General features: G+C 36.9%; 1 protein-coding gene across 1 annotated transcript; it reads right to left on the reverse strand.

Moving 5' to 3' along the window:
• Positions 1-1700: 1700 nt before the first annotated feature.
• LOC131897935 (vomeronasal type-2 receptor 116-like) lies at positions 1701-18071 on the reverse strand. The gene is made up of 6 exons (XM_059248967.1): positions 18043-18071; positions 15659-15950; positions 14512-15315; positions 13553-13780; positions 12337-12460; positions 1701-2644 (listed from the first exon to the last, which is right to left on the reverse strand). The coding sequence occupies exons 1-6, from the start codon at positions 18069-18071 to the stop codon at positions 1701-1703; spliced, it is 2421 nt and encodes an 806-aa protein (XP_059104950.1).
• Between the last annotated feature and the right edge of the window lie 1895 nt (positions 18072-19966).

The raw sequence follows: 19966 nt of genomic DNA on the forward strand, positions 1-19966 counted from the left end.
ATCCCTTCTGCCTCCAACACTCTTTCTGTCTAATTTGCCACAGTGTTCCCTAGGTCCTGAGGGGAGGGATTAGATGGAGGCACACAGTTTAGGGCTGCAAATTCCAAGGTCTATCATTCTCAGCATAATGTCTGGCTCAGGGTCTCTATAATGGCTCTCATCTGCTTCAGGAGGAAGCTTCTTTGACAATGGTTGAGGAAGACACTGATGTGTTCCAGAATGTCATTAGTAGTCATTTTATTGCTATGTTCCATTACTAGAAGTGTAGTATTTGGTTTTACCCTAGGTCCTTGAGCTGTCTAGCTTCAGATGTATTGACACAGGAAAACAGTGTCAGGTATGTTTTCCATTTCATGGATTGGACCAAGAGTCAAATCAGATGTTGATTGGTTACTCCCCTAAGATGTATGTCACTATTGCAGTAGCTTATGTTGCAGGTTGTATACCTGTGTGTGAATGTATGTTTGTGTGTATGTGTTTGTGTCTGCATTTCCAAGTATTCTACATACTTTATATTGTTTTGTTTATTTGTTTGTTTGTTTGTTTTGTTCTAGTTGAGTTTTTGCTGTCTGTTTTCTAAAGAGAGAAGAAAAGAAGCCATTAAGTGTTTGTTTGGAATTTAAGGAGAATCTGGGAGGAAATGAGAGAGGACAAACTATGATCACAAAATATTATACATGAAAATGAATTTTTAAAAGTCACTCTGATGACTTGTTCTGAAAGACAGGATCTGGCTTGTTTTTAATTTAATTATAGTTATAGTTATAATTTACCATCCTCCTTATTTTTGGAAGTTTAACAGCTAGTGAGCCATAAAAAGACTGATTACAAATAACAAGATACAAGTCACACAGTACATAATGTCTTAGACATTTTTGCAAATACACAAGAACTAACAAGAGTCAGAAATGTTATTCCCAAAGAATTACATAAGTTTTAATAAATGTTGATAAAAAATGGAGAAATGATTACTCATATATATGCAGAAGTTACATAATATACAATTTCATTTGATAGAATGTAGAGTAGTTTTTCAAAATTGAAGTATTATGAATGACTGAGTACACAAATCATTTGGATATCTTTTGTCAAAGAAAGACATTGATTAAGGTTCTACAGAAGTGGTTACAGCAGGAATTTTCACGTTCTTCAGAGATTTAACAGTAACATCATGGAACTGATTGTATAATATCTAATTTCTGGTATCTGATTTGGGTTGTATTAAGAAATAATTTGGTCTTGATTCAACTCTAGTATGCCGCTCATTATGAAATTAATTATTTAGCAGAGTAATATATTCATGACCAAATTATATTCATTTTAAAAATATGCCTTCCTTCATAGAAAAAGCATACATGAAACGTAAGCACGATGAATTTAAAAATCATACCAAGAGCATAAAAAACACATGGATACCTATAAAAACATTTGGTTCTATTAAGGCAAAGTTATGCAGTGTTGAAGAGGTAAAGAATATATACATGTCCCATTCATCTTCTCTATAATATTAGTTGAGATAGACCATGAATTTTATGGAAATAGCTTTTCTAATTTAGAGAAATATGTAAAAATATTACACAAAGAAAGAATAAAGATGAATTTCATCAATAAATGACAGCAATAAATGTAAAATCTTAAATTGCTATATAATCTCTGACAATTGGATTTGTGCTATACAGGCTTGAACTGTTCTATGTAACTCAGAAATACATGGAATAAGCTGTGAGACCCATTTTTCCTCTAGGAGGTACTTTGTTCCTGACATGATAAAGCACATTCCTATGTGGTCTGAACAAAATAATATAGCACTTGGGGAAAAAGATGCAACCTAGGAGACCTGCACTGGAAGCCAAGATGGAAAAGACTTCCGTGGCCACCATGAGTTTCCCCTTGGTGCTGTGGTAGACAGGCAGGAAGGTGACCCACACACTGAAGAACACCAACATGCTGAAAGTCATGAACTTGGCTTCATTGAATGTGTCAGGCAGGTTCCTGGACAGGTAAGCCATAGTGTAGCTCCCAAGTGCCATGGAGCAGAGGTATGCCAGGACAGAATGGAAGGCAACAGTGGAGCCCTTGTTGCATATAATAATTATGTGTCCGTGTTCAGAGTAAGCATCTGAGTCAATAAAGGGAGGAGAGGTACTCAGCCAAACTCCACAGAGCACAAGCTGGATGAGGGTGCAGACGGGAATGATGAGGTTAGGAGCCCTTGATATCATTATCCACCTTATCAGTCTACCTGGAACTGTGACCTTGAAAGCCAGAACCACAGTAATAGATTTGGCCAAGACTGTGGAGTGAGCCACTGTGAACAAAACTGCAAATGTGCTCTGCTGCAGGATACAGCTGGCTGTGGTGGGATGGCCAATGAATAGCAATGGACAGAGAAAACTGAACATCAGAGTGATGAGCAGGATATAAGAGAGAGCCTGATTGTTGGCCTTGACAATGGGAGTGTGGTGGTACTTCACAAAGACACCAAGAACACCAACTGTTAGTGCAGAGAAGCCGAGGGCCAAGTAGGTGAGTGCCTTCCCCAAAGTGTCTTCATAAGATAGAAAAGTCACTGCTTTCTGGAGACAGTGATTCTGCTCTGTGTTTGCATAATGACTTTCTGGACACCTCACACAATGATCCATATCTACTCAGGAATAAAATTTATTGTGAGTCTCTGCTCAGGTTACCCTTTTATCTCAAACCAATTCACAGCATCAGCCCTCTGACTTTTAACCACATTTCCTTTATTGTTCGAGACTCAATTAAATCAGTGGTCAGTAGTGAAAATTCTCAAATTCTCTTTATCAATTATTCCACAACGATACTGCCTATCTTCTTTGTTGGACACAAAGTGAACAAATCTAGCCTTTCCATGATTATACTTCTATATATTTTTAATTATGTGATCATTTGTATCTGTTCTTTGTATGTTTCATAAATTATTGAATTAAATTACATAAACCTAACTTGATTATAGTTAGACCTCCTTCTGAATTCCTTTGTGTGACTTTTTCATGTGAGCTAAGTATATGATTACGTGCTTTGAAATTTCTTTCTTCTAATGTTTTCTCAGTCTTAATATCAAAATCTACCTATTTCTAAAGAATTTATTGAATACTCCAATGTGTTCATTCTCTGATGGTACTTGTATGAATGAGAATTATTAGATTCCTGAGAGATGTAAAAACTCCCCTTGTGAAACTATTTAATCATATCCAGGAAGAAATGAACTATTTAACAGATAGATGTAAAACTCTTGTTTAGACTTAGTTGATAATGGAATAATTCGTGATACTCTATCATTTATAATTTTTGTGTTACATTTTGAATTCAAAAGATATAAGTATCATGTATTTATTACACTTTTTCTTTAAAATATTTTCATTTCATACTTCATTTAAATATTTCAAATTTTTCCAAAGTAGAATTTGCTATTTAATTGGTGTTTAAAATTCTAATTAAAAATCTATTGAATTCATCTTCTTGCTAGTGTCTATAGAGTCTTTTATTCCATTATCAGCATTTTATTTGTTTCTTTCAGATATGCCTTCCTGCTGTGCTCAGACTCTCAAGGGAATCTGTCTCTACTATATCCCATGTGTTTACTTCTATTGGTTTCTAACAAATCATGAATGATTCATCAGCACAACCCCATGTATTCTTTAGTGAAAGCATGGGTTATATAAGTTATGACAAATATTTTATAGAGACATAAACATGAGTCTTTTAAATGTACATACGTCTCATATTATAGGATTGAAAGTATAGGATTCACTCTTTTGAAATATTTAGCATTTATATTTTATTTTCTTCTTTCTTACTAATAATATTTTTAAGTGTCTTCTTAAACTGCAACCATGCACCAAGGCTAAGCAAAGTGTCTCAGCATAGGCTCTAGGTTCCAAAAAGCCAGCTCATGCACTAAGGACAGGTCCTGGTCCCACTGCCTGGGGGCCCTAAACAGTTCAAGCTCATCAACTTGAACTGATGGTTCAAGGGCCTGGTTCAGTTCCATGGGGGCTCCTCAGCTATTGGTTCACAGTTCATGTGTTTCCGCTAGTATGGCTATTTGTCCCTGTGCTTTTTCCAATCATGGTCTTGATATTGGAGGGCTGGGGAGAGGAAGGAGGGAGGACAGGATAATCCATGGCTGATATGTAAAATTAAATTAATTATAAAATAAAAATATTTATAAAAAAAGAAATAATAAAAAAAAGAGTTAGTTAAAAAAAAAACTGCGATTCCTGGGCACCAGCCACTCCGGGAAAGACCTGCTCAACTTGCCCCCAGGTTCTGGCCACCGGGCAGGTTCCCTTCTAGCCCCACCGGGAAGGACCCCCTTCTCCAAGACCGCCGGCAGACCCTTCAATCTCCACGCCCTGCCCCCACGCCCATCCACCGGAGACCCCAGCTACTTCTTGAGACTTAGAGACCAGCCCCCAGCTCCCATCCTGCCCTAGACTTCCTTACTGGATGAGAGCTCCCATCCTGCCACAGACTTCCCTTCTGGACCAGAGAGAGAGAAACAAGAGCTCCCATCCTGCCCCGGACTTCCCTTCTTGACAAGAGCACCCATCCTGCTCAGGACTTCCCTTCTGGACAAGAGTGCCCATCCTGCCCCGGATTTCCTGTCTGGACAAGAGCTCCCATACTGCCCTGGACTTCCCATCTAGACAAGAGCTCCCATCCTGCCCCGGAGTTCCAATTTGGACAAGAGAGCTACCATCTGGACAAGAGAGAGAGACTTCCTGAATCTGTCAGCTCTGTCTGAAACAAGTGTGCTGATAAGACCAAGAACGAACCACAAGGAGATGGGCAGACATCAAAGCAGAAATACATACAACAAAATGAAGAGCAATAAGGCAACACCAGGACCTAGCCCTCCTCCAACATCTAGACCTGAACATCAAAAATTGGAAGAAGCAGAAGAAAACAGCCTTATGAATGACATCATGAAGAAGGTAGAGGCTTGTGTAGAGGAAAAGAAAAAATGGGAAGAACGCTGTAAACAACTAGAGGAAAGGGCAAACAAATTAGAAGAAAACAATAAAGTCCTGGAAGAAAACAATAAAGTACTGAAAGAAAATCAAGAAAAAGAAATGAAACAAATGAAGGAAACAGTCCAAGACCTGAAAAGGGAAATAGAAAAAATGAAGAAGACACAAACAGAGGGAATGCTGGAAATAGAAAAGCTAAGTAAACGATCAGGAACTTGAGATGCAAGTATAACCAACAGAATTCAAGAGATGGAAGAGAGCATCTCTGGTGTGGAAGATACAGTAGAAGAAATAGTTTCATCAGTCAAAAAAAATACTAAAGCCAACAAAGTCATGAAACAAAACGTCCAAGAAATTTGAGACACCAAGAAAGGACCAAACCTATGAATAATAGGGGTAGAAGAAGAAGAATACCAACCCAAAGGCACAGAAAATATATTCAACGAAATCATAGAAAAAACGTTCCCAACTTAAAGAAGGCAATGCCTATGAAGATACAAGAAGCCTATAGAACACCAAACAGACTAAACCCCCCCCAAAAAAGTCCCCTCACCACATAATAATTAAACAACTAAACGTACAGAATAAAGAAAGAATATTAAGAGCAGCAAAGGAAAAAAGCCAAGTGACTTATAAAGGCAAACCCATCAGAATAACACCCAATTTCTCAATGGAGACTTTGAAAGTCAGAAGGACCTGGACAGATGTAATGCAGACACTAAGAGACCATGCATGCCAGCCTAGACTAATATACCCAGCAAAACTTGCAATCATCATAGATGGAGTGAACAAGACATTCCAAGACAAAGCCAGATTTAAACAATACTTATCCACAAACCCAGCCCTACAGAAAGCACTAGAAGGAAAATTCCAACCTAAGGAAGTCAGATACACCCTCGAAAACACAGGCAATAGATAAAGCCACAGCAGTAAACCCCAACGAAGAGAAGTACACACACATCACCACCAAAAAATAACAGGAATGAACAATCACTGGTCATTAATATCCATTAATATCAATGGACTTAATTCACCTATAAAAAGACATAGGCTTACAGAATGGATACGAAAGCAAGACCCATATTTCTGCTGCATACAAGAAACACATCTCAAATTCAAAGATAGACACTACCTAAAAATAAAAGGCTGGGAAAAGACTTTCCAATCAAATGATCTTAAGAAACAAGCGGGTGTAGCCATCCTGATATCCAGCAAAATAGACTTCAAACTAAAATCAATCAAAAGAGATCAAGAAGGGCATTAAATACTCATCACAGGAAAGATCCACCAAGATGAAGTCTCAATTCTGAACATTTATGCCCCAAACACAAGTGCACCCACATATGTAAAAGAAACATTACTAAAGCTTAAACCACATATAAAACCCCACACATTAATAGTGGGAGACCTCAACACCCCACTTTCACCACTGGACAGATCTCCCAAATTGAAACTTAACAGAAAAATAAAGGACTTAACTGATGTCATGACTCAAATGGACTTAATCGACATCTAAGAAATAAGAAAAAAAGAAATAAAGAAAGAAATTAAAGACTTCCTAGAGATCAACGAAAATGAAGACATCACATATCCAAACCTATGGGACACTATGAAAGCAGTACTAAGAGGGAAATTCATAGCACTAAATTCCCACATAAAGAAGTTGGAGAAATCTCACACTAGTGACTTAACAACACACCTGAAATCTCTAGAACAAGAAGAAGCAAAGTCTCCCAGGAAAAATAGACACCAGGAAATTATCAAAGTGAGAGCTGAAATCAATAAAATGGAAACAAAGAGAACAATATACAAAATTAATGAAACAAAGAGTTGGTTCTTTGAGAAAATCAACAAGATAGACAAGGCCTTATCCAAACTAAACAAAACACAGAGAGAGAGCATCCAAATCAACAAAATCAGGAATGAAAAGGGGGACATAACAACAGACAAAGAGAAAATTCAGAGAATCATCAGGTCATACTTCAAAAACCTCTACTCCACAAAACTGGAAAATCGGAAAGAAATGGATAATTTTCTGGATAGGAACAACATACGTAAGCTAAATCAAGACCAGATAAACTATTTAAATAGTCCAATAACCCCTAAGGAAATAGAAACAGTCATTAAAATTCTCCCAACCAAAAAAAGCCCAGGACCAGATGGTTTCAGTGCAGAATTCTACCAGATCTTCAAAGCAGAGGTAATACCAATACTCTCTAAATTGTTCCACACAATAGAAACAGAAGGAACATTACCAAACTCCTATGAGGCTACAATTACCCTGATTCCTAAACCAAACAAAAATACAACAAAGAAAGAGAACTACAGACCGATCTCCCTCATGAACATTGATGCAAAAATACTCAATAAAATACTGGCAAACAGACTCCAAGAACACATCAAAACAATTATCCACCATGATCAAGTAGGCTTCATTCCAGGGATGCAAGGGTGGTTCAACATACGAAAGTCCATCAATGTAATACACCATATAAACAAACTCAAAGAAAAAAAAAACACATGATAATCTCACTAGATGCGGAAAAGGCATTTGACAAAATCCAACACCCCTTCATGATAAAGGTCTTAGAGCGATCAGGAATACAGAGAACATACCTAAACATACTAAAGGTAGTTTACAGCAAGCCAACAGCCAACATCAAATTGAATGGAGAGAAATTCAAAGCAATTCCACTAAAATCAGGAACAAAGCAAGGCTGTCCGCTCTCCCCATACTTATTCAATATAGTACTTGAAGTTCTAGCCAGAGCAATAAGACAACATAAGGAGATTAAGGGGATACAAATGGGAAAGGAAGAAGTCAAGCTTTCCCTATTTGCAGATGACATGATAGTATACATGAGTAAACCCAAAGATTCCACAAAGAACTGATACAGCTTATAAACACCTTCAGCAACATAGCAGGATACAAGATCAACTCAAAAAAATCAGTAGCCCTCCTATATACAATGGACAAAGAAGCTGAGAAGGAAATCAGAGATACATCACCCTTTACAATAGCCACAAATGATATAAAATACCTTGGGGTAACACTAACCAAGCAAGTGAAGGACCTATATGATAAAAACTTTAAGTCCCTGTAAAAAGAAATTGAAGAAGATGTCAGGAAATGGAAAGATCTCCCATGCTCATGGATAGGCAGGACTAACATAGTAAAAGTGGCAATCTTACCCAAAGCAATCTACAGATTCAATGCAATCCCCATCAAAATACCAACACAGTTCTTCACAGACCTGGAAAGAATAATACTCAACTACATATGGAAAAACAAAAAACCCAGGATAGCCAAAAGAATCCTGTACAATAACACAACCTCTGGAGGCATCACGATCACTGACTTCAAGTTCTACTATAGAGCTACAGTAATAAAAATAGCTTGGTACTGGCATAAAAACCGACATGTGGACCAATGGAATCGAATTGAAGACCCTGACATAAATCCGCACACCTATGAACATATAATTTTGACAAAGAAGCCAAAACTATACAATGGAAAAAAGAAAGAATCTTCAACAAATGTTGCTGGCATAACTGGATATCAACATGTAGAAGGCTCAAATAGATCCATATCTATCACCCTGCACAAAACTTAAGTCCAAGTGGATCAAGGACCTCAACATAAATCCAGCTACTCTGAACCTGCTAGAAGAGAAAGTAGGAAGTAGTCTTGAACGCATTGCATAGAGGATCACTTCCTAAATATAACACCAGTAGCACAGACACTGAGACATACAATCAATCAATGGGACCTCTTGAAACTGAGAAGCTTTTGTAGAGCAAAGGATATGCTCAACAAGGCAAAGCGACAGCCTACAGAGTGGGAAAAGTTCTTCACCAACCCCACATCTGACAGAGGAATGATATCCAGAATATATAAGGAACTCAAGAAATTAGACATCAAAATGCCCAACAGTCCAATTAAGAAATGGGCTATGGAACTAAACAGAGAATTCTCAACAGAGGAAACTCAAATGGCTGAAAGACATTTAAGGAATTGCTCAACATTCCTAATCATCAGGGAAATGCAAATCAGAACAACTCTGAGATACCACCTTACACCTGTCAGAATGACTAAGATCAAAAACACTGAATACAGGCTTATGCTGGAGAGGATGTGGAGCTAGGGGAACTCTCCTCCACTGCTGGTGGGAATGCAAGCTTGTACAACCACTTTGGAAATCAATATGGCGCTTTCTTAGAAAATTGAGAATCCATCTCCCCCAAGATCCAGCTATACCACTCTTGGGCATATACCCAAGGAATGCTCAATCATACCACAAGGGCACTTGTTCAGCTATGTTCATATCAGCATTGTTTGTAATAGCCAGAGCCTGGAAACAACCTGGATGCCCTTCAACTGAAGAATGGATAAACAAAATGTGGTACATATACACAATGGAATACTACTCACCAGAGAAAAACAATGACATCATGAGGTTTGCAGGCAAATGGATGGATCCAGAAAAAATCATCCTGAGTGAGGTAACCCAGACTCAGAAAGACAAACGTGGTATGTACTCACTCATAGGAGGATACTAGATGTAAAACAAAGATGACTAGACTGCTACTCACATTGCCAGCGAGGCTACCTGGAAAACAGGACCCCAAGAGGGACGCGGGGATCACCCAATGATGGAGAAATGGAAGAGATCTACATGAACAGCCTGGATATGAGTGGGGGTAATGAGGGGTGAAGATCGAGGGAAAGAGAGCTTGGGGGAGCAGGAGATCCCAGCTGGATCAACAACAGAGAGGAAGAATAAGGAATGGGAGACCATGGTAAATGAAGACCGCATGAGAATAGGAAGAAGCAAAGTGCTAGAGAGGCCCACAGAAATCCACAAAGATACCCCCACAACAGACTGCTGGCAATGGTCGAGAGACAGCAAGAACTGACCTACTCTAGTGATAGGATGGCCAAACACCTAATTGTCATGCTAGGAACCCCATCCAAAGACTGAGGGATCTGGATGCAGAGATCCATGGCTAGGCCCTGGGTGGAGCTCTGAGAGTCCAATTGGTGAGAAAGAGGAGGGTTTATGTGAGGGAGAATTGTTGAGACCAAGGTTGGATAAAGCACAGGGACAAATAGCCAAACGAATGGAAACACATGAACTATGAACCAATGGCTGAGGGGTCCCCAACTGGATCAGGCCCTCTGAATGGGTGAGATGGTTGGCTTGATCTGTTTGGGAGGCTTCCAGGCAGTGGGACCGGGTCCTGTGCTCATTGCATGAGTTGGCTGTTTGAAACCTGGGGCCTATGCAGGGTCGCTTGGCTCGGCCTGCGAGGAGGGGACTGGACTTGCCTGGACTGGGTCTACCGGGTTGGTCTCAGTCCTCGGGGGAGGCTTTGCCCTGGAGGAGGTGGGAATGGGGGGTGGGGTGGAGGGAGAGGGGAGCCAGAGGGGGGGGAAAAGGGGGTATCCATGGCTGATGTGTAGAACTGAATTGTATTGCAAAATAAAAAAAATCAACTCAAAAAAATAAACTCTTCAAGGAAAATTTAAAAAAAAAAAACAGAAAGAAAAAAAACTGCAACCATGCAGGATTTGATATTGATGTTTTAGTTTCCACTAATGAATATAATTATCATATGCATGAACTTATCATGTTCCCAGTGTACACAAAGCACCTGTATGAACAATAAGTCTTTGATGGTCTGTAGAATCAGTCTTAATATGTACATTTTAAATTAGGTAATTTAAAGCAACCAAAAAATTACAAGTTTTATCTTTAAGAATTAAAGTTAAAACATCTGAGTGTTCAGGAAACCCATTGTGTTACTCAAAATATTCCAATTAATATATGAAAAATCTCATTAGACAAAAATGTTAAGGTTGAGGGATCCTCTTAGATTCTCTCTCCATGTTCAATATTGTGTCTGTGTGTGCTCCTCACATTTAATATTGTCAATTGTCTCATGCCTATTTCCTCTTCCTTGGATATATTCTGACATAAGGTTCCTCTACTTTGTCCACCTATTCCTGGAAAAGAGGGTCCTTCAAATTTAATGCCCTGCCTTATTCTGAGAACAAGGGTATGCATCTATGCATGGATTATTCATAACAGTATCATTAATGGAAGTGATGATGTGTCATTTCAACTAGCTGTCACAAGGCATTGTCCCATAATTTACCTCTTCTATGTTTAATAATGCTATCATTAACTTTTTATAAAAATAGAGTCAATTGTATACAATGAGATAATGACTACTTATCACAATCATTAGTTTATGTTATTCAAATTAACAAAGAAAGGATACAAATCTAGATTCAAATTTATGATACATAGCAAATATTGATTTAAAATCAATTTTGTTCAATGTAAGATTCTCTTAATAGATTATTGACATATCTACCTAGTGGATATATTCTGGTACACAACAAGTTTTAGATCTTTAATACCTATGTTACTGAAGGATATCCCTCTCCATGGAAGTTAGCTTGAAGTTTCTAGAACTCACATGGGGATGGAGGAAAAAAGGGAAGAAAAGATACTCATTAAGTGAACACTGAATGTTATTTATAGGGGAAATAAAAAAGATGAAAGTAGACAAATGGATCTGTGGTTCAGGATACTGTTACTCTTAAGGAGGACCTGGTTTCAGTTGTAAGCACCTATAGGGATGTCAATGCTATCTGTGCCTCCACCTCCAGGAGATCTGATGCCCTCTTCTAACTTTGATATGCACTAAGCAAGTACATGTGTACATACATGCAATGCAGGCAAAACACTCACAAATAAAACAAAATGAAAAAGAATCTAAAATAAAACATTTTTAAACATGTCCACAGGTAAATCAAATATGACATTTCTGATCACATCTGATGAACCTAGAATCATGACTAAAATTATGCAAATGAAGGTCATAAGGATCCAGTCCTTAAATTAATGTGTGCTAACTATGAACTGAATATTATTTGAAATACAAGAAAAGTCATTGATTCACAGAGTATTTGTGTGTACATGCATGCTTTTGTGTGTGTGTGTGTGTGTGTGTGTGTGTGTGTGTGTGTGTGCGCGCGCATGTGTGTATGTGTGTTAAATGCCATGGTAAAATAAAGCAGACTACTCTGTGATCAGTAAAGTTGTTCTCTGAAAGGAACAATGGCTATAGTGAATCAAATACATGAATCAAGTAGGAGTTTTTATGACCTGAGCACCAAATGATGATAAAATGAACCAAAATATTATTACTTCTAACTGAAAGAATCACAGGACTTATCTCTCTCTAAATTACAGAACTTGTCCATCTGCTTAAACATTTCAGAACACTGTGAAGAGGTGGGAAATATCCCAGTAACACTGACACTTACATGTCTCATTGGAAATCTCATTGTCTGGACAATGAATACAATCATAGCAGCAGGCAACCTTGCCCTCCTGGGGTGATTTTCTGAATCCAGGAACACAGCTCTCACTGCACACAGAACGAGGAAGCTGAGAATTATAAAGTGAAGAGAAAATACTCAGGAGTGTATAGTTTTAAAACAATAAAAGCATTATTTCTCAATATTGAACAATGAGATGACAAGTTTTTATAATTATTCCTTTTCAGAATCTTGATTTACTGCATTGCTTCTAATTTAAATATAGTATACCAATGAAGATCAATGTGTTTAAACAATGATCTAAAGACAATTGAAATCTGAATCATTGTGAAAATATAAGAGGTTGGGCAAAATAAGAAATTTGCTGAGTGTTTAAATGGGCAACTCTAATGCCATCCTGATCTTGTTGTATACTTCCTGACAGCTGGAGTGAGAGCATGTTTGTTTCCCAATGACGATGTTTAATTCACATTTGTTTATTTGACAGGACTCAGAATTACCATATGAACTAGTCCTTGTACCTTTCTATGAGAGATGATCTACATTAGGGTACCTGAAGTAGGAAGATGTATTTTATAATTAGATAGCACAATTTTATTGGCTGCTATTAAGAACTGAAAAAAAAAAGCGTCTGAAGAGAGTGTTCATATCTATCTTTTTCCTGACTGAAGATACAACATGATTCACTTTCTCAGGTTCTTCTCAACATGATTGACTGAATCATTATGAACTGCTCATGCTAAGTGTGGCCCAATAAAGTCTATGTTCATAAGTTATGTAATCATGTTTTTTTTAGTGTTTGACAAATTGCTTCCTTATTCAAGAGGAAGACATGTAATTAACACATGCACGTGTGCCCTCTATGCGATAGTGCATGGCCAGGTGCCTGAAAGCAAAATGACCATGCACTGATATTTCCTGATCAGGGAGTCAAATACTACTCTTGTCAGGTGGTTTCAGGACAGGAATGAAAACTTAATAAATAGACACTGTACTTATTACTGGAAAAAGGTAACCACAGAAAACAGCTTGGATAAATAAACAAGCCCATTATTCGGTATAAGTCAACAAATACTTTCTCATATAACAGTAGTTATTGTTAGTACAGACGGGCACTGAGTAAGGAACCAACAATCATTACATCCACAAACAAATGTCTATTGACATAAGGATCAAAACAATGAGATAAGATCCAGCCCACCTCTGTAAATGCTATAGGCCACTGTATCATATGGTCAGACAGAAACAGTTCTTGGCCCTGTGGGGCTTTTTGAGAAAATGTTCCAACTTTTATCTTTTGTCTGAGACCATCTGGAAAATTCCAGAGGTTAAGAATATCATATTCTGCATCTAATTTCCTTTGTGAATCCAAAACCATAATTTTTCCAGCACCATTTTTGTAATGGATAGTCTTGAGATAAGGGTGAAGCTATAAGAAATGCAGAATTTTATGATGAATTTATTTCCATAAAGGTTCAACAGAACCCAATGAATCAATAGCTCTCATTGTCCCAGATCCCTGACATTAATTGCAAGCTATACCAAGCTATCAACATTTTAATGGATGAAGACTAAATATGAATATATCATGTTTCTAGACTGTTATTTCAAAAGAAAGAATTCACACACACATAGAGAATAACAAGCAGACACACAAAAATATTTACTCCATGAATGTTGATTCCAGAAAATTTTACAATCTTGAAATATTTAATCTACTCAAAAGTTTCAGTATGTAAATTGTGGTGTTTATGTACAAAATGTAATAAAATGGTCTGATAGGAAACATAACCATAGATTCAGAATTTGAACTATATGGATTTAGTAGCATTTGACCATTTAGGATCTAATTCTCCTATCTCTGTTTTGAAATATACTTAGAGATAATGAGGTTTCAGTTGAGCATAGTATCATGAGCAGATTCTGAGGCTAATTGTAACACAAAGTAGATAATGACATACACACATTTAAATCTTTTTATTTCGACCCATTCATCATGAACATGCCATATGTGTCTGCAAAGACTTCTTGATGATGAATAACATACAGTCTCTCAGGTGCTTTCTGGTAAAACCTGCCACAGTATTATGTATTGTGAGCTTTTTGAAAACCTCAGTCTATCACAAGGCTATTGATAAAATATACAGGAAGAGAAATTACCTCCCAATGGTAGGTATTTACCTCCCCATTTCCATGAGGGTGAATTTCCACTTGTTTCAGAGTCATCTCATGGAGACTGTGAGCCACAGCATATACAGAATTATATACATTGTAACTCTCTTCACTCATGTCCATTTCCAAAGCATTTCCAGGCAACATTTCCAAGGAAGCATTGGGTAGACAGTTAACCAAACTTTTACAATCAGGTCCAGAAAAAGAGCAATTGAAATATCTCTTCCACAAAAGAGCAAGGATATGGTCTTCTGGATATGTGGAAGGCTTGTATATCTGGATAAACTTCCTAAAATCAGAAATCTCAGCATGGTGTTGTGCAAAAATGAGACTCCCATGGAATGGATCAAATATGAAAAAAGGAACATCAGTAGATACATCCCATTGAGACTTAATGATCCAGACTTTCCAAGTAATTGAGTGTATACTTATATATAGTATTATACCATATAAAGATTTAGTGACATCATAAATGAAAATCACATTTGCAGATGATTTCAGGATCTGCCTATAACTTGTTCTGGATTTGTAGCCAGAGTTAATCCAGTTGTCAGGAATCATTTCTACAAAAGCTACACACACTCTGTTCCTGTCCATCTCTCCTCTCACATGTGATAGAATCTCAGCCCCATTGTGGTCATCTATGAGAACCAGTCCCACCCATGTCCAGCTGAAATGAACCATCAAAATCACAATGCCATGTGACAGAAATGTGTCCCTGGGTGCTGTCTGGTAGAGAGAAGAAAACTGGCCTCTGTCACTAAGAATAGTGTCAAATCGCCCAAAAGTAAGCTGAAGGAAATTTAAAATAGGAAACAAGAAGGAAAACATTGACACATAGCATAGTCTTACACCTGAAGTGACACTTTGGGTTGGTACATACTGACTTTTACTCATGGTGTTTTAAGCTCCCATCCTGTTTCTGAAGACATTTATAAAGAATTCCTCACAAGACACAAAGTTTTCTAAACACCTTTTATAGGCTCCAACCTCTTCCTCTTCTCTATCTCAAACAAAGTATATGAGGACATATATCCAGATGAATGTCACAGCCTCACTTCTTTACATTTGAAAACACCTGAAATGTCTGCAGTTTAATATGGGTTTCTTGTTCACTCACAGCCATGTCTCTTACCTGTGGATATTTGTAGAGATTCAGTAGTCTCCCAACATGTGCATATGTTTCCCATGCTGTTCCTGTAAGTAAAGCAGCAGCCTTGTTCTCCCTTCTACATGTGTAATTGGGAATGTTTATTCCCATTCCTGTGAGGAAAAGTAAAGTTTCCTGCAGAATATCCAGTTGATTGCTTTTGACATTATAGAGCTCAAATCCTAGAGATGTGTTGGGTAAAATGTGAGTGTTCCTGTTGATCTCCTCAATGGCAAATATGAAGGCCAAAGAAAACTGGTAGCTCCTAAATTTGAACCTGGAGAGAAAGATTGTCAGTATGTATTATGGGGACTCACATCTTATCTAACAGTATGATGCTGTATCACAATCTGATGATATGGTACCAAAGGCTTGTATACTGTCAGTGTTATACATCTACAAATAATAATTTTTGTCATTAAGGTAATGATTATAATTTGAATGCCACGGTATATAGTAAAAAATGTTTTAATTACCTAAAAGCCTCCAGTATATCTAAAATTTTTGGACACAAAAATTGACTTGAACTGATATCAGCCTTGGAATCTCTAGTATGGGAAAACGCACATAAAAACCTCATAATTCTTTGATACTTTAGTAAAATAACCAGGAGAGGAAAACTTCCATCCTTAAAGGCTCTCCTGTTCTCTACTATATAAACTCCAATGCTCCCACACCACATTCACTCTGTGTGTACATAGATGGAGACTGCAGCCTTCTGTTCTTCTGAATAAGGACCTGTTCTTCTGAATAAGGACCACTGATGCTTATGGGGATGTCTGCCTGTGTCACATGCATCAAGTCCAAAGTAATCCTGGATATGAACCTGGTAGGGGTTAGGTTTTCTACACCCACACATATCTTTCTGAACAACCTTTCCTTTCTCCCATTGCCATCTCCCTCTCCTTTCTGAGAGCCATACAATGAATCAGAATGACTGAGTGAGCTTCCTATAGTTTAACAGCCTACAGTCATAACTTGAATCCTCTGGGGTACTGTGTGCTAGGACTTTGTATTTTCCACCATCTTCCTGCCTCATTCTTTATCCCTTCAGTGTGTTCTTACCTCCCACACAAAGTGGATTACACAACCTGGAATGCCCTGATGATAGATGTAATTACATTACTCTGCAGCTGAGTTCAACTTGAACAAAAAAATATGGCCTTGATTATTGGACACATGACTTGTGGATCCTCATCAAGATGGAAGCAACCATGTGATTTGGCAGCTAACTTTACTAGTGATATCATAAAGAAAGCATATGCCATGTGACTTCTTGGGACAATCTGAAATGGTGGCCACCATGATATGCCATGGTCCCATTGAGTCCAGTAGAATCCCCATACTCATTTTATATGTGACCATGGAGAAAATGTCAGAACTCTATGTTGTTTATTTTGTTTTATTTTTAATGTTTTTACCTGTGTTTTGTTTTTAACATTAATAGGTTATTAAGTGATAAAATTACTAGCTTCTACAGAGATCCTAATATGAATTTACAGATCTCAACAAAGACTCTAAGGATGAATTGCCATTTGACAGACAAGCTGTAGCCTGGAAAGCACAACTATGTAGGCTCTATTGCGTCTCACTGCTAATTCTGAGTGGTAAGTCCAAGCCTACTTTCCTCTAACTGAGATAAAATGTCCTTTGCCTCTCATGCTCCTTTGTTCTCTGAATGTCTGTTTTTGTTTCTGCCAAAACTAACATGTTTACTAAAGATCTCTTGTTGTTTCCCTTTTACAATGAAAAAGATAAAAATCTAATCCCAACAAGCAATCATTATAAAATCTTGGTTTATTAGAGTTTGAGGCCAGCCTGGGCTACCAAGTGAGTTCCAGGAAAGGTGCAAAGCTACACAGAGAAACCCTGTCTCGAAAAAACCAAAAATAATAATAATAATAATAATAATAATAATAATAACATGTTTACTAAAGATCTCTTGTTTCCCTTTTACAATGAAAAAGATAAAAATCTAATCCCAACAAGCAATCATTATAAAATCTTGGTTTATTAGAATTTTCTTTTGTATTAATTATGTATAGACTGTCCATGTGAAATCATGGTTTGTTGTTCACATTATGTATTTAAAAAAAATTATAAGCAAATGCTCCTGAAAAGTAAAATTATTGACTTGGCCTTCATTCAATTTGTTCATAGTAATACTAAACTTACTATAATCTTAAATAAAATATGTACATAATCAACCTGACCACATAGGTACAATAAATAGAAATGAGTATGTTCCTGAATACTACTTTGGAATAACTAACCTGAGGTTTTTACATATAAATTTAATGTGTACTTTTAAGTCAAAGACATATGGAATCATACAGTTCTGGTCAAAATGATATCTCCTTGATGCTTACCCCAACTCTAGTTCTACAATATGGTTCATATCCCTTAAATTTATCAATTACTTTTAAGATATTATTGTTCCTAAACCAGTATATGTTACTGATATTGGAAAATTGCCATCCTTTATGTGCAAATAAGTTATATCTGTTCTTTAAAATGTGAGATATATATATATACATAATATGCATACATATATGAAATCACATATAGAAATTAATATTTTAATGATTGTAAATGAAGAGCAGAGAAATATAGAAATATAAAATTGTTTACCTAAAAGAATAAACGCTGTCAGTCATCAGCTCCAAAGGTTAACTTCTAACAGCATATCTCTGCTTTCAGCCAGCTCCTTTGTCAATAGCCAAGGATTAACTTTTAACCTCCTGGCCGCATATAGCCAACAACTGCCTGGACCAAAGTTAACTTTTAATAGTTGTTTCTATGTGACTTCTAGCATGTGTCCCATGCTTATGTTTCTATGTGACTCCCAGCATGCAACCCATGCTTGATGCTTACTTTTTCTATAAAAAGGGGCTTGAAACCCACCCCCTTTGAGACAGCTCCAGATTGTGAACTCTGGTTGTGGTCTCAACTAGCGGATAAACATATGTTCCCCTTGGTGATCTTCATTTCTTTCTTTGATTTTCTTCTAGAATAAAGTTTGCTTCTGGTTTAATAGATGTTGGTGTTCTCTCCCTCATTATATTGCAATCACAGACCCAACAATAATGATATTTCCCAACAATGAAGCCTCATTAAAACAAATAAATGAAGAAATATGTGTTTGAAGATCCAACACAGGGATTTTTTTTCCTATCTGATAAGTTAAACAACAGCTACCTTAATACCTTCAAATGACAAAAATAACCACAGAGGGACATCTTAATAATTAATGCAACTTTAAAAAATAAGATGATGACTTGATTATATTTTAAGAGGTGGGAAGGGAATACTACCTATGAAATGATAAATTATCGTCATACATACTGAATAAAGAATTTTCAGTGTCACCAGTTCTGGATCACTGCACATTCATCAGAAAGACCTTACTTATTTTCTGTAAGTAAGGCTCATGAATCCATGGGTCCCGATGATGAACATTTATAATTATGAAAGTTGGTGTTATTGAGAACTTAAAGAGAAGGGACAGACACTACTTGAAGCTTCCCCATTGAAGGAATATTCTCACAATACATAATAAATTTATTTGTTAAACCTCCTATATCTCATGGTCTGTTCATTTGGATATTAATCACATCAAAAGGATGTATGATAGTGTGTCCATTTGTCAAAGGATGGACTTGCAATGGCTATTCTTTGTTATCTACCTCATTATATATAATCTGGATCTTAGAGGTAGGGAAACATTCTTTTAATCCTGATATTTTACTCACTTCCTTAATCTTGAGTGTTAGGCTGGAAGACATAACTTTAATGGAGATCATATATAATGGATGCCTATATAAGGACATGGAAGAAGGAAACTTTTGCCTTTTGCCTGCTTGCTATCACCCCACTACCAATTCCATTTCTTCAATGGCATTAGAACCTATATATTCTGGATTCCAAATATGTATCAAGATATGTGGCTTCAAAATTTCTAACCCTGGGATGTACCTTGATCCTCTTTATAATGTATTCAAAGAACTATATGTATACATGCAAACATGTGCAAAGTTAAAAAAGTATCCAGAGTTGTAATACACACAATAAAAACTACACTGCCAACAGAGATAAAATAAATATTAATGAGTAGAATAAAATAAAAAAAACATGTAATTAGGGAAAATATATTCATAGAATATATATTTATATATTTATATATAGATATATATAATATATTCATAGAATTTGGAAGCTGGTTAAAATAACCTATACCATATTGTCCACAAATTCAACACACACATACACACACACACACACACACACACACAC

The sequence above is a fragment of the Peromyscus eremicus genome, chromosome 23 (genome assembly GCF_949786415.1).
Source record: "Peromyscus eremicus chromosome 23, PerEre_H2_v1, whole genome shotgun sequence".
Lineage (NCBI taxonomy): Eukaryota > Metazoa > Chordata > Mammalia > Rodentia > Cricetidae > Peromyscus > Peromyscus eremicus.